At 38.9% G+C, this 15,661-nt stretch overlaps 2 protein-coding genes across 2 annotated transcripts in view; both read right to left on the reverse strand.

Annotated features, from left to right (window-relative positions):
• ANKRD16 (ankyrin repeat domain 16) overlaps positions 1–15,661 on the reverse strand; it is a 181,345-nt gene that overhangs the window by 95,802 nt on the left and 69,882 nt on the right. The window lies entirely within an intron of this gene.
• The window catches only part of GDI2 (GDP dissociation inhibitor 2), a 44,960-nt gene that overhangs the window by 18,153 nt on the left and 11,146 nt on the right, over positions 1–15,661 (reverse strand). Inside the window, exons 2-4 of the mRNA XM_084868639.1 lie at positions 10,305–10,412; positions 9,339–9,438; positions 6,104–6,238 (exon numbers count right to left, since the gene is read on the reverse strand). Of these exons, the coding sequence (XP_084724765.1) occupies positions 6,104–6,238; positions 9,339–9,438; positions 10,305–10,412 (343 nt within the window). The remainder of the gene's footprint in view (positions 1–6,103; positions 6,239–9,338; positions 9,439–10,304; positions 10,413–15,661) is intronic.

Consider the following 15,661-nt stretch of genomic DNA (forward strand, 5'->3'; position numbering starts at 1 on the left):
TCCTATGACAGTTAAAATATTTTTTAGAGCTGTATATACTATATATAGTACAGTAGTTAAAAGTGTGTATGGGGGTGGGGGGCTTCTTGAGTCAGAAGAATCTAACTTCCAGCCAGTTCTACTAGTTAGGAGATAATGCTACTTTGGGCTTTTGTTTCATATTACTATATCTGTTTTCCCATCTGTAAAAAGTAATAGCACCTACATATCACAGGCTTGTAATAAAGGACTACATAAACTAAAGTTAGATAACACACACAAAGTACTTAGTACATACATGCTGGCAAATATGTCCAGTAAATGTAAGCTATTGTCCTATATAATCAAAGCCTAATATACTATGTATCCAGTCGACTGGTCAATTGTTCAACCAACCAAAGCGTAACATGCTAATAATATGCTAAGGCCGCTCAACCACTCACTATGACATGCACTGACCACCAGGGGGCAGTCAGCTGGTCAACCAGTCACTATGATGTGCACAGAGCATCAGGCGGCAAACATTCCAACTGGTAGATTAGCTTGCTGCACGGGGGTTTGGTTAAGCAAGACAGGTGGGACATGCCCTGGAGCTCTCCCGCAGTCCCTCCACAGTGAAAAATCGTTCACAGATGGGGTCCCTCAGCCTGGCCTGCACCCTCTCGCAATCCAGAATCTCTCAGGGGATGTCAGAGAGCTGGTTTCGGCCTGATTCTGCAGGCTAGGCAGAGGGACCCCACTAAAGCACAAATCTGTGAACCTGGCCTCTATTAAAACTATAATTTATTCACATCTTTCTCTTTTATTTTACCTTTCTCTTATACTTCCCTACCTCAACATTTTCCCATTTCTCATTTGTCTAGAATTTTGTCTAGAATTTTCTTGCCACCATTCTGTCTTAAAAATTCTATCCATTAAGATAAAAACAGCTGTAGGTAAGGTAGTGATATGGTAAAAATTCATAAAACTGTATGCTAAAAAAAAAAAAAACACAGGTAAATTCTCTACTGTATGTGAATTATACCTCAATAAACCTAGCTTAAAAATACATTAAGGCCGAGACCGGTTTGGCTCAATGGGTCCCGGGTTCGATTCCGGTCAAGGGCATGTACCTTGGTTGCGGGCATATCCCCAGTAGGGGGTGTGCAAGAGGCAGCTGATCAATGACTCTCTCTCATCGATGTTTCTGGCTCTCTGTCTCTCTCCCTTCCTCTCTGTACAAAATCAATAAAATATATTAAAAAAAAAAAATACATTAAGCCCAGCAGGCATGACTCAGTGATTGAGGGTCCACCTATAAACCAGGAGTCAAGTTTGATCCTTGGTCAGGGCACATGGATGGGTTATGGGCTCAATCCCCAGTGTGGGGCATGCTGGAGACAGTCTATCAGTAATTCTCTCTCATCATTCATGTTTCTGTCTTTTTCTCTCCTTTCCTCTCTGAAATAAGTATTTTAAAATACATATATATACACATACATATATATACACACATATATACACATATGTCTGTGTGTGTGTGTGTGTGTATAGGTATATATTATATACATGCCTAGCTGCAGTGGCTCAGTGGTTGAGCATCAACCTATGAACCAGGAAGTCAGTTTTGTTTCCTGGTCAGGGCACATGCCTGGTTTGCGGGCTCAATCCCCAGTAGGGGATGTGCAAGAGACAATCATTTATTTGCTTATTTTTGCAAAAAGGGAGAATAAACCAGAAACAAGTAAAAATGATTACCTATCAGTGTGGAAAGAATGGAGTGAAAAATAGTAAGAATTAGATTTCCCAGCTAACACACACACACACCCCTAGATAGTAAGTTGTTATAAACCTCTTAAAAAAAAAAAGAGCTAGACTATAAATATACCCTTTGATCTTATTTGAATTTTCAGTATATGTGTATGTTTTAAATATTTGAAAAAAATTAAATCAAAAATAGAAAAGCCGAAACCGGTTTGGCTCAGTGGTAGAGTGTCGGTCTGAGGACTGAAGGGTCCCAGGTTCAATTCTGGTCAAGGGCATGTGCGTTGGTTGCGGGCATATCCCCGGTGGGGGGTGTGCAGGAGGCAGCTGGTCGATGTTTCTCTCTCATCGATGTTTCTAGCTCTCTATCTTTCTCCCTTCCTCTCTGTAAAAAATCAATAAAATATTTTTTTAAAAAAAATAGAAAAATAAAACTGCAAAAAGGCAAATACTTTAATTTTTTAAAATGATGCAGGTGGTTAATGCTATTAATGTAGATAAGAGCTCTTGACCTACCGCATGACCCGGCAATTTCACTTCTAGTATTTATCCAAAAGATTGAAAACACTAATCTAAAAAGATACATACACCTCTGGGTTCATTACAGCAACCAAGACATGACACCAAACTAGATGTCTATCAACAGATAAATTGATGTCACACATACACATGTGCAAACACACACACACACACACACACACACACACACGCATGCACACACTGGAAAATTACTCAGCCATCAAAAAGAATGAAATCTTGCCATTTTTGACAACATGGATAATGTAGAGGGTATAATACTAAGTCAAATATGCCTTAGAAAGATAACTACCATATCACATATATATGGAATCTAAAAAAACAAATACAGACACAGAGAACAAACTGTGTTGCCAGGCAGAAGGAGGTAGGAAATGGGCAAAAAGTTGAAGGGGATTAAGAAGTACAAACTTCAAGTTATAAAATAATTAACGGGGATATAACGTACAGCATAGGAAATTCTATATAATAAACACTTAATATGCTAAGTGTCTGGTCTGCCATTCAACCAATCAAAAAGAATATGCTAATGATATGCTAAAGGCCACTTAACTGCTCACTATGACATGCTGACCAGTAGGGGGCAGACAATTGGTCAACCAGTCACTATGATATGCACTGACCACCAGGGGGCAGATGCTCCAACTGGTAGGTTAGCTTGCTGCTGGGGTCCAGGATTGGGACTGAGTGAGACAGGCCAGACATTCCCTGGAGCCTTTCCACAGTCCCTCCCCAGCTGGCCAAGCTCCCACGTCCTTTGGGCTGGCCTGTGCCCTCTTGCAATCCAGGATCCCTCGAGAGATGTCAGAGAGCTGGTTTCAGCCTGATCCTTCAGGCCAGGCCGAAGGACCCCACTGGTGCAAGAATTCGTGCACCAGGCCTGTATATAGTCAATAATATAGTATCTATGTACGGTGCAGGGTGGGTATTAGAATTATTGTGCTGTTCACTTTCAAGTTATAAAATTGTCTAATCAGTATGCTGTACACCTACAACTAATGTAATATTGTGTAACTATGATTAAAAATAAATCTGCCGAAACCAGTTTAGCTCAGTGGATAGAGCATCGACCTGCGGATTGAAAGGTCCCAGGTTCAATTCTGGTCAAGGGCATGTACCTTGGTTGTGGACACATCCCCAGTAGGGAGTGTGCAGGAGGCAGCTGATCAATGTTTCTCTCTCATGTTTCTCTCTCATCAATGTTTCTAACTCTCTATCCCTCTCCCTTCCTCTCTGTAAAAAAATCAATAAATATATATATTTTTTTAAATAATAAATAAATCTATAGGTAAGAGCTCAAAGGTAATAAAAAAATAAAAAGCATAAACTTTGTTTAAAAGAAATCTATTCAACCGCTTACATTCTTATTTCTATGAAAATACTTCTGGCAATAATACTGTTATTTTATTATAATCTTTAATATATTTTTAATTGGTTTCAGAGAAGAGAAAGAGAGAAAAAAACAATCAGAGAGAATCAGCAATTAGCTGCCTCCCTCACAATCTCTAGTAGGGATCTTCAAAATACTTAAAACTATTTTTTTTATAAACCAGAGTAGACATTTATTTGCTATGCGGGAACTGCCCTTGTTTTTATTTTATTTTATTTTATTGTTTAAAGTATTAAACATAGTAGTATATGTATCTCCTAAAACTAGAAGCCCAGTACACAAAATTGTGCACGGGTAGGATCCGTAGGTCCGGCCAGATATCAGAGTTGATCGAGGCCTTACAGGCTGCCAGCCGGGCCTTCCTTCATTCTGCACCAGCCCCTGGTGGTCAACGCACACTGGACTCCAGAGTGGACAATTTGCATATTAGGCTCATATACATAAACCAGGAGGTCACGGTTCAATTCCTGCAAAGGGCACATTCCTGGGTTGCGGGTTCCATTCCCACTATGGGAAATGTGGGAGACAGGTGATCAATGATTGTCTTTCATTATTGATGTTTCTATCTCTCCCTCACTCTTTCTCTCTGAAATCAATAAAAATATATTTTTAAAAAGGATTTAAAATAATTTGTAACCCATGATCACGCCACTAAATCCCTTCAATTTAATTTGGAGCCATTCCCTTCCTTTCCCAATTGTCTATTCTAACCTAGCAAAACTGTTAGTGGATGTTTTTATTATCCAGCTATCATGTCTTTCAACATTTTAGGCCCAATATTTTCTCCCCTGATAGCAAGAATAAAGGGAGTTATGGAAAACTGCCAAAATAAATGAGAACACTTTTCCACATTTATGCCAAAATAAAATTACTGGAGAATTTATCGATTCTTTTCCTATTCTCACAATCCAAACCTTTCGCTCCTCTAAACTCCTAAAACATTTGGTATATAAAACTCATCTACCCCTGAGTTTTACAAATGTGTCATTTCTTAAACTGCTCTGAATATCAAAATAGAACACACTAAAGAACTGATGTCCTTTCTAGGGGTGTTTGCTATTTAAGAGATCAAAACAGAAAATATTAACCAGGAATCTTTGGTTGAGCCAGTGGAGGAAATAATTTAGGGCAGAGAATAAAATCACTCCACACTCACTGGAAATTCCTAAAAATAGAGATTTTAGATAATGGCAACAGCATCAACTTAAAAGATGAGTTTTGACAGATCAGAGTTTTTTTCTTTCTTTTTTTTTTTTTTTTTTTTACAGAGAGGAAGGGAGAGAGATAGTTAGAAACATCAATGAGAGAGAAACATCGATCAGCTGCCTCCTACACACCTTGTACTGGGGATGTGCCCACCAACAAGGTAAATGCCCTTGACCGGAATCAAACCTGGAGAATTTGAAAGATTTCAGTCCGCAGACTGATGCTCTATCCACTGACCCAAACCAGTTACGGTGAGAGTTCTTTTCTTTTTAAGCAGGTTGAATAATATAGTCTAGGACAGTGGTCAGCAAAGTCATTAGTCAACAGAGCCGAATATCAACAATACAACAATTGAAATTTCTTTCGAGAAGCAAATTTTTTAAACTTAAACTTCTAACGCCACTTCTTCAAAATAGACTAGCCCAGGCCGTGGTATTTTGTGCAAGAGCCACACTCAAGGGCCAAAGAGCCTCATGTGGCTCACAAGCCGCAGTTTGCCAACCACAGGTCTAGGAGGTCAGCTTAATAGAGGGATTAAGAACACAGGCTCTAGAGTAGGGGTGTCGAACTCAATCAGAGAAGGGGCCAAAATCTAAAATCCAGCCTAAATCGCGGGCCGAATGGTTTACTGAACAGTCATAAACTGACAATGTCATAAACTGACAGCGGAGTGCAGTGATGACAGCGCGGTGCGGGCCACATTGCAAGGCCTGGCGGGCTGGATTTGGCCCGCGGGCCTTGTGTTTGACACATGTGCTCTAGAGCAATCCCTCCAGGGTTTCAATTCCCATCCTGCTACTTAAATCACTGATGTGATTTAAGGCCTGAGTTTTCTTATCTACAAAATGGAAAACTTACCTCATAAAGGTGTTTTAAAAGCCAAGTAAGAAAATGAATGTGAAATGTTTAGCAAGATGCTAACACACAGGAAACAAAAAAACAACTGCTCTTATGAATTATTATTATGAAAAGGGCACTACTAGACCTAGACATAGAGATGGTCATGATACAGAGATGGTCATTTAAAATCTCTTTAAATACCAAAAAGAATAGAAAAATTTGAACATTCTGTTCATTGAGGTATTCTCAACTACCCAGAATGGTGTCTGGCATATAATACACATTCAATAAATATTTTTTTATTGAATGAGTAAATGAGGGTTGATGTAAGGGACATTTAAATTTAATCTCTAATAGTCATTTTCCATTGTAAAACCTTAACATTCTAAAAAAAATAAAATTACTTACTAGATGCCAGGGCTTCTGCTTCAGTGGAAGGAACCTTGTAGATTTTTCCTCCCTTATAGACAAAGCTCCCTTCAGTCACTTTGAAATCCAGATAACGAGTGACTTCTGTATAAAGTAGCATCTTAACCAGCTGACCTATAAAAGTCACACAATTCAAACTATGATTAACATCTTATTACTCCTTAAAAACTAGCAGAAATAAAAATCATTTACCAATACTAATGGCTCCGAATTCTTTACCATTATCCAATAACTCCTACAAAAAGTCTCCAAAGCCATATTTTAAATGGGACAATCAGAATGCATACCTACTTGTTAACATATTTAGAAGTATTTGTTAATTTATACAACTTTAAGGTTAATAACTTCATTAACTTGCTTTTGTAAAAGCTACACAATTATTACAGGTATGAGGTTTAGAATTATAATACTACTGCAAATAGGCTGGGTTTCTTTAAAGTTCCTGTTATATTTTAAAGAGAGGCAACTGAAAGGCAAGAATTTTCAGGAATTTATGCTTTATAGTTTCTGTGTCTATTTATATTAATAAAATAAACATTAATTTCAGATAAAGAAAAAACAAAAAAGCAAAATAAATAAATAAATGGGAGGGTGGAAAGCTAGGCATATGATTAAAATATTACCTACCTATAAACCAAAGAACTTGTTATAATAAAAACAGCAAACTTCTTTTAGAAATAAAATTATTTTAAGACTCATTTGAAAAGATAAGCACACTAAGGCAGTCAAAATAAAAAGGTTTTCTTTGAAAACAAGAAATAATGACAAGAGCATTATGCAGCCAGAGATTAAAGTACATTGTACAATTATATTTAGTCCACATATTAATCAAAAATAATACAGACCCACATATAAAAATTTAATATATCATAAAAGTTTAAATCAAAGTGGAAAAGATAAATGGTGTTGAGGGACAAATATTTCACCATTTTGAAAAACAATAAATTTTAGATTCATAAATCTCTACTTCTCAAACAGGATAATAAAATAGATAATTTACAAAGAAAATAGGTGAAAAAATGAAACTGTAAAACTAAAAGTATTAATATTTACATAACCTTGAGATAGAAAAATTTTAAGCATACCCTTCCATATCAAAAGAAAGATTAACCTATATGACTACATGAAATTTAAAAGCTTTTGCACACACACACAAAAAAGCGCAACAGTAATATAGAAGGCCAATCACAAACTGGAAAAGGTATTTTAAACATATTTTAAAAGAGTATATAGTCTTTATAAAGAGCACTTTACAACAATAAGGGGGGAAAAACATAAAACCCCAACAGAAAAATATGCAAAAGCACAAGACAGTTCACTAAAGAATACAAAAACCACCCTAGCTGGTTTGGCTCAGTAGATAAAACATTGACCTGCAGACTGAAAGGTCCAAGGTTTGATTGTGAACAAGGGTACATGCTGGGGTTGCGAGCTCAATCCCAAAAGGGAATGTGCAGGAGGCAGCCGATCAATGATTCTCTCTCATCAATGATGTTTCTATCTCCCCACTCCCTTCTCTCTGAAAAAAATAAAAAATAATAAAAATAATAATAATAATAAAAGAATACAAAAGCCACCCTGGCAGGTGTAGCTCTATAGTTAGAAGGTTGGCTAGCACAACAGAGACACAGGTTCGAATCCTAGTCAAAGGCACATAGCTGGGTTTTGGGTTCCCTCCCCAGCCCCAGGCAAGCGTGCAGGAGGCAATCATTTGCTGTGTCACACATTGGTATTTCTCTCTCTCCCCCCGCCCCTCTTCCACTCTCTCTGAAAAAGCAATGGGGGGAAAATCCTCATGTGAGGATCAATAAATTAAAAAAAAAAAAAAAAAAAAAAAAAAAAAAGAATATAAAAGCCAATAAAAATCTAGAAATCATTTCACTCTCTAATAAAAAGATATTTTAAAAAATCAATTATTTTGTCTTTTAGTACAACAAAATGACAAAAATTAAAATGAATAATATCCGGGGTTTGGTAAAAGTACTAGAAAAGAGGCAGTCTCAGTCTAATGTTGATTATCAATATGAAGGGAAAGCCTTAAGAAATCACTCCTCGCCGGGACCGGTTTGGCTCAATGGATAGAGCGTCGGCTTGGGGACTGAAGGGCCCCGGGTTCGATTCCGGTCAAGGACATGTACCTTGGTTGCGGCATATCCCCAGTAGGGGGTGTGCAAGAGGCAGCTGATCGATGACTCTCTCTTATTGATGTTTCTAACTATCTCTCTCTCTTCCTCTCTGTACAAAAATCAATGGAATATATTAAAAAAAAAAAAAAAAAAAAAAAAAAAAAAGAAATCATTCCTCATTCCCTTTATCCCCCATAATACGCTTCAAGGAGTATACAGTAAGATTTATTACATAAACACACACTCATTCTCTCTTTCTCCCTCCCTCCCCACTCCCCCACCTCCCTCCCCCTCCCTCCCTCCCTTCCTCCCTCCTCTCTCTCTCTCTCTCTCTCTCTCTCTCTCTCTCTCTCTCTCTCTCTCTCTCTCTCGTGCGCACACGTGTGCGCACACACCAACTCTCATAGTATGTCAATTGAAAGAAATGGCCTGGCAGATTATACACCAAAATATATTAACTATAATTCTAGATGGTGAATTCTAATTATGTAAATTTTATTTCCTTTCTGCTTTTGTTTTCTAATTTCAATACAATAATTTTCTTACATAAAATATTTTGAGTTTATAATTAATCTCAAAATAACTTAGTTAACACTAAATTATTTCAGAGAAAATTCGAATAAGAACTTTGCATTAAAACAAATTACAGGATATAAATTCAAAAAAAAGGGAAAGGGTGGTAAGTACTTTATTTTAAAGAACATAAATAGACTTTCCAGTCATTCAGAAAAAGACAATATCACAATAATTTAAAAAGATATTCAACTCTTCTAATTAAAAAATAACTTTAAAAGCCAACAAATTAAAAAGTCTTGATTATCTACTAAAGCATCAAGAGAAAAACTGTTATAAATGCTTACAATTTTTATATATACTGTCATATCATAATTTTCTTTCTTCAGAACCAATCACTAAGAAGTCACCTCCATTTCTTTCCAATTTTATTGCTTCCAGACACCTCTAATGGAGCATATTACTCACCATTTTAAAATATCCATTTCCACATACCTGGAATAATATTCTCTGTCAGGAGTTAGTTTCTAGTTTTAAATCAGATTCTGTCATAAATTTAAGTTAGAATTCTTTACCATTAGCCATAAGGAACTTGGGAATTAAGTCAACATTCCAATCTCTTCCTCTCCCCATTGATGATGGTGGTGCTCCTGGTATTTTAAATCTTTTGTATAACTAAAACCAAAACAAAAAATATCCATAATGTAACAAAACTTAATTCCCATATACTATGCAACTGTTTTTTAATGACATAGTTTTGGGGTAATAATGCCAGTACATGAGGTAAAGTATAACAAGAACATTTATTTTTATTTTTATAGTGATTTTAAAAACAGGAGGATTTAAGGGAGGGAGAGAGAACATCAACGTGGGAGAGAAACGTGGATAGGTTGCCAGACAGGGGATAAAATCTTTGGTGTACAGGACAACACTCCAACCAACTGGGCCACACCAGCCATAGGAAGCACATTTCATTTTGAATCAGGTAAAATTGTTAGTAAAGTTCTAATGCATATATAAACTAAACATATTACTAAACTAATGAATGTTAGTTAACATAAGTACTGCAAAGACAGTTTGTTTTTATTAGCAGAAAAGCAAGAACATGAAACAATTTGTCAATTACACATTAATTAGTTCTGCAGATACACTTATTTGTAGAAATCATTTAAACTCATTCTTTCCTGAATACAAAGCCAAAAGGCTTAATTTTGCTTTTATAGTTATGTAAGGAGTTAAAAATAAAATCTGGAATCTTCATATCAGAAAAGACATTTATAATTAGTTCCAGTTAATTTGCAATTTGTGTGAGAAAGTAGAAACTCTAGATGAAAGCTTGCAGTTTAAAATTTCAGAACATTCAAATTCACATATTGCTAAGGTGGAACAGAATAAGCCAAGTGGCAGGAGGTAGCTGATCAATAATACTCTCTCATCATTGATGTTTCTACCTCTCTCTCCCTTCCTTTCTGAAATCAAGTCTTTTTTAAAAAGTAAAAGATTCAAAGTATAAACGCATATTAATTTATTCTAATACTTACATCTTCCAGAGGTGTTATAGATGCACTTTCTCCTCCATAATATGGGTTTCTATCCATGTGAAGAACTTTCTTCCCATTCACTGACATTATACCTGACAGGATACATTCCTACAAGAAAAGCATATATCTTCAAAGGAAGAAAAATACTACAGCATGCTTAAAAAAGATACTTTTTTTTCAAGCCTCTCATGAAACGTTTTAGTAACTAACACCCATGTATGTGCAATATATGATGTACATTAAGGATAAATATTATTGGCTCTGGACGCCACTATCTTTGAGGACAGCCCAAAGAAGGGTTCAAAGTGTAATCTGTAGAACCCTGTGAGTGCCAAGGTTAAAACTATTTTCATAACCAGAGGCGTGGAAAGATGGAACAGACTTACAAATCTCAAAGGAAAGGGAGAAGGAGAGTGGGGAGAGATTAACTAAAGATCTTATACGCATACTAGAAGCCCAGTGTGCAAAATCACATGGCCCTGCCCACCGCCCCACTCGCAGCCCCTCCCACCCATACTAGTCTTTGGTCATTACAGCATTAGGACCACTGGTTTTTATAATACAGACTAAAGGCCCAGTGCATGACATTCATGCACTAGCAGAGGACGGTCCCTCAGCCAGCAAGCAGACATCCCGCTCACAGTCCAGAAGCCCTCGCTCCTCCGCCTGCCTGCTCGTTGCTCCTCCGCCTGCCTGCTCGCTGCTCCTGACTGCTGTGCTCACTACTCCTTAGCACTGTCACAGAGGTGAGAGAGGCACTCACCAGCCGTGAGCCCAGCTTCTGGCTGAACAGCACTCCCCTGTGGAAGCACACTGACCACCAGGGGTCAGCTTCTGCATTAAACATCTGCCCCTTGGTGGGCAGTGCACATCACAGTGACCAGTTATTCTGGGCATTCCACCATAACCATCACTTAGGCTTTTATTATATAGATTATATAGACTAGAGGCCCAGTGTATGAAAATTCATGCACTGGAGGCAGGAGGTCGCTCAGTCCAGCTTGCCCCCTTCTCACAGTCAGGGGCAGGAGGCGACCCGGCAATCAGGGAAAGGCGGCACCCCATCTCACCTCTGCTGTTGCCACTGCCAGCAGCACAAGCCTCGGCCAGCCCTGGTTATCTGAGCCCCAGCCAGCTCTGGGAGGCTGGGCAGCTGCCATCCGAGGCTTGTCTGCACCTCCAGCCGGCCCTGGGAGGCTAGGGGGCCGAGCAGACAGGGTGCCGCCATCTTGTGGCTGTGGGTGCTGCCATATTTGAGGGTGGGGCAGTCAATTAGCATATTCCCTCTTTATTGGCTCTGGGGCTGCCATTTTGAGGGCAGGGCAGTCAATTAGCATATTCCCTCCTTACTGGCTCTGGGTGCTGCCATCTTTGAGGGCAGGGCAGTCAATTAGCATATTCCCTCCTTACTGGCTGTGGGCACCTCCATCTTTGCGACAGCATGAGAGTCAATTAGTCTATTCCCTCTTTATTACATAGGACCAGAGGCCCAGTGCACAAATTTTGTGCATGGTGGGGTAAGAGGGCTCCCTCAGCCCAGCCTGCACCCTCTCCAATTGGGGACCCACCCGGCCTGGGCTCCGCCATTCATCCCTGCCCACAGGGAGGCCTTTTCCACCAGGCCAGGGCTCCACCATTAATCCTGGCTCACAAGGAGGCCCTGCCCACTGAGCCCGGGCTCCGCCATTCATTCCCGCCTACAGGGAGGCCCTTCCCACCCAGCCTGGGCTCTGCCATTCATCCCTGTGCACAGGAGGCCCTGGCCACCCTTCAACGGCTCTGAGATCAATGGCAGAGGAAAGAGAGGCCCTGTCCACTCAACCGGGGTTCTGATGGTCCCATCGCCACCCACAGAGAAGCCCTGTCCGCCTGCCCAGGCTTTGCAATCAATGCTGTGCGGAGGAAGACCCTCCCAAACTGGCCTGGGCTCTGTGATGGGCCCTCCCAGCCTTGGCGGCTTGCCTTGGCTCTCACAGCCATGGCTTTATCTAGAAGGATGTTTGAAGGGTTGTCCGGAATACATCTGGTCTAATTAGCATATTACCCTTTTATTAGTATAGATACTCATTACCTATAGACACAGACAATAGGATAATGAAGACCTTGGGTGGGGTGGGAACTGGGTGGAGGAGGGCACTAGGGGAGTAAGGGGACATCTGTAATACTCTCAACAATAAAAAATTTTTAATAAAAACTTGCAGATTAAAAAAAAAAATCAGTATTTCCATGCCCAGCCAGCATGGCTCAGTGGTTGAACCTACGAACGAAGAGATCACAGTTCAATTCCCAGGCAGGGCACATGGCTGGGTTGTGGGCTCCTTCCGCAGTGTGGGGTGTGCAGGAAGTACCTGATCACTGATTCTCATCATCAATGTTTCTCTCGCTCCCTTTCCCTTCCTCTCTAAAATCATTAAGAAATCTGTTTTTAAAACTATTTTCATAATAAAATTATTTTTCACTGTATGGACATTAGCGCTGATCATATAAGATCACTACTGGATAAAATGAATTAGGGTAGTGGCTCTTAACTACACTAGTCATTATATTCTGCACCACCAGTTACAGTTTAAAATAAGGCCAGTTTCACTTAATGTCTTTGATGAAGCATTAAAAATTACCGCTGTTAAATGTACACATAAAGCCACTCTGGCTCAAAAAAAAAACGTTGTGTATCATGAACTAGCTACTCTTTTCATGGACCATCATTTTTATTTGAAAGAACCACTGAAAAACAAACTATGATTACTCAAACTTAGGTATTTGGCAGACGTTTTTTCAAAAATAACTGACAGTATTTGTTGCCAAAAACCAAAAGTCAAAATTTTTAATGAAAATTTGAATTCTGGAAAACTTACATCCCCTCCAGGGCATATGTCAGATCCACAATACTTAAAAGAACTTTTCAAATAATATGAGCAATGACATCAACAAACGTGAGTTTCTGTTATTGTATAATGAAATGAGTCAATTCAAGATCTGCATTACTCAGTAAACCAGTATTTTCCAAATGACCAATGAATCTGTTCAAAATCATGCTGGGGGAGAAGAGGAATTCAAAGTGCCAGATAGATTAATGAATTTTATATGATAGATTACTAAATGTTCACTGGTATGGTTTCAGATATCTTGTTGCAATTTATGTAAAAAACAACAACAAACCTGCCACTTGTGTTTTGGTGTGATTCATGATCTGAGAAGCTACAAAAACACTTCTCTTTTCAACCTACACATCTGTATGAGGCCTGATTTTCCTTTTTTTTATTTTTTATTATATTTTATTGATTTTTTTACAGAGAGGAAGAGAGACGGATAGAGAGTTAGAAACATCAATAAGAGAGAATCGTCGATCAGCTGCCTCCTGCACCCCCCCACCCCCACTGGAGATGTGCCCGCAACCAAAGTACATGCCCCTGACCGGAATCTAACCCGGGACCCTTCAGTCCGCAGGCCGACGATCTATCCACTGAGCCAAACCGGTTTTGGCGAGGCCTGATTTTCTTCATTTACTTCAGCTAAGACAATACATCACAAAAGACTGAACACCAAAGCAGATGCAAATTCAACTATCTTTTGAGCCAGACATTAAAGAGATGTGAAGAAAATGTACAATAATGATACTCTTCTCATAAATATATTTTGTTTTGGGAAATGTAATTATAAAGTGTTATACATGTTAACATCTAATGGGTTTATCATTGTTATCTCTAAGTGAATTAATAATATATTTTTTAATTCTCAGTGATGATTTCTAAAATGATAAATGTCAATAGATAAAACCCTTATAAACAAAAGCTCTTCAGGGTCCTCAATTTTTAAGTGTCAACAGATCCTGAGATCAAAGAGTCTGAGAGCTAGAGCCCTAAAGGAAGCATCCAGGATTATCATTAATAAATTGAAAAGTGCCCTTGCCGGTTTGGCTCAGTGGATAGTCTGTCAGCCTACAAACTAAAGGGTCCCAGGTTCAATTACGGCCAACAGCAAATGCCCAGGTTGTGGACTTGATCCCCAGTAGGGGGCATGCAAGAGGCAGCCAATCAATGATTCTCATCATTGATGTTTCTATATCTCTCTTCCTCTCCCTTTCTCTCTGAAATCAATAAAAATATATTTTAAAAAATAAATAAATTGAAAAGTGACAGAGGAATATAAAAGACCACTCTCAGGGGGAAAAGATAAACAAAGCATGGATATATTAACATACCAAAATCAAGGGTGGGGGGGGGAGAGAGACAAAAAAGAATAAAATTAATGCAGAGAGATACAGAGATGGGATATACACTCACAACTGTTATACCAAAGGGTTTTGGTGATCAGAAATATTTTTTTTTAAAGAATAAACAAAATTCCATGTACCTTTTAAAATCCTTAGTGCTTTTCAAATTTATCCAAATGACCCTAGATAGTAAAGAACAATCTCTTTTCCTCTTACACATAGAAGTCTGACTTTGAAACTGTATCTTAAAAATTCACAGTCCTAGCTGGTTTGGCTCAGTAGATAAACATAGGCACTCGGGCTGAAACCGGTTTGGCTCAATGGATAGACCATCGGCTTAGGGACTGAAAGGTCCCAGGTTCTACTCCGGTCAAGGGCATGTACCTTGGTTGCAGGCATATCCCCAATAGGGGGTGTGCAAGAGGCAGCTGATCGATGACTCTCTCTCATGGATGTTTCTAACTCTCTATCTCTCTCCCTTCCTCTCTGTACAAAATCAATAAAATATATTTAAAAAAAAAAAAAAAAAAAAAACCTTGGCCCTCGGACTGAAGGGTCCCAAGTTTGATTCTGGTCAAGGGCACATACCCTTGTTTGCAGGCGCCAGGCCCTAGTCAGGTAAATGCGGGAGGCAACTAACTGATGTGTCTCTCTCACATCAGTGTTTTTCTCTCTCTCCCTCTCCTTTCCATTTTCTCTAAAAATCAATGGAAAAAAATATCCTCAGGTGAGGATTAAAAAAAATAATTAATTTTCACACATATTTCAAATTTCCCTCCATATTATATTTATTCATTTTAGTATCTGTAAATGTTTTAATATGTTTTATTGGTTTTTTTACAGAGAGGAGAAGAGAGGGGTAGAGAGCTAGAAACGTCGATGAGAGAGATACATCGACCAGCTGCCTCTTGCACACCCCCTACCGGGGATGTGCCCACAACCAACGTATATATGCCCTTGACCGGAATCGAACCTGGGACCTTTCAGTCCGCAGACCGACGCTCTACCACTGAGCCAAACCGGTTTCGGCAGTATCTGTAAATGTTTTAAATCACTAACAGGTTCAAACTTTACTCCAGGAGGGTAAATCATTTCTTTAGATCAAGAAACAAAACATGAGCACCCCACAAGGCCACCTTCGTAC

Source organism: Pipistrellus hanaki, assembly GCF_964339955.1.
Source record: "Pipistrellus hanaki genome assembly, chromosome: 1".
Classification (NCBI taxonomy): domain Eukaryota; kingdom Metazoa; phylum Chordata; class Mammalia; order Chiroptera; family Vespertilionidae; genus Pipistrellus; species Pipistrellus hanaki.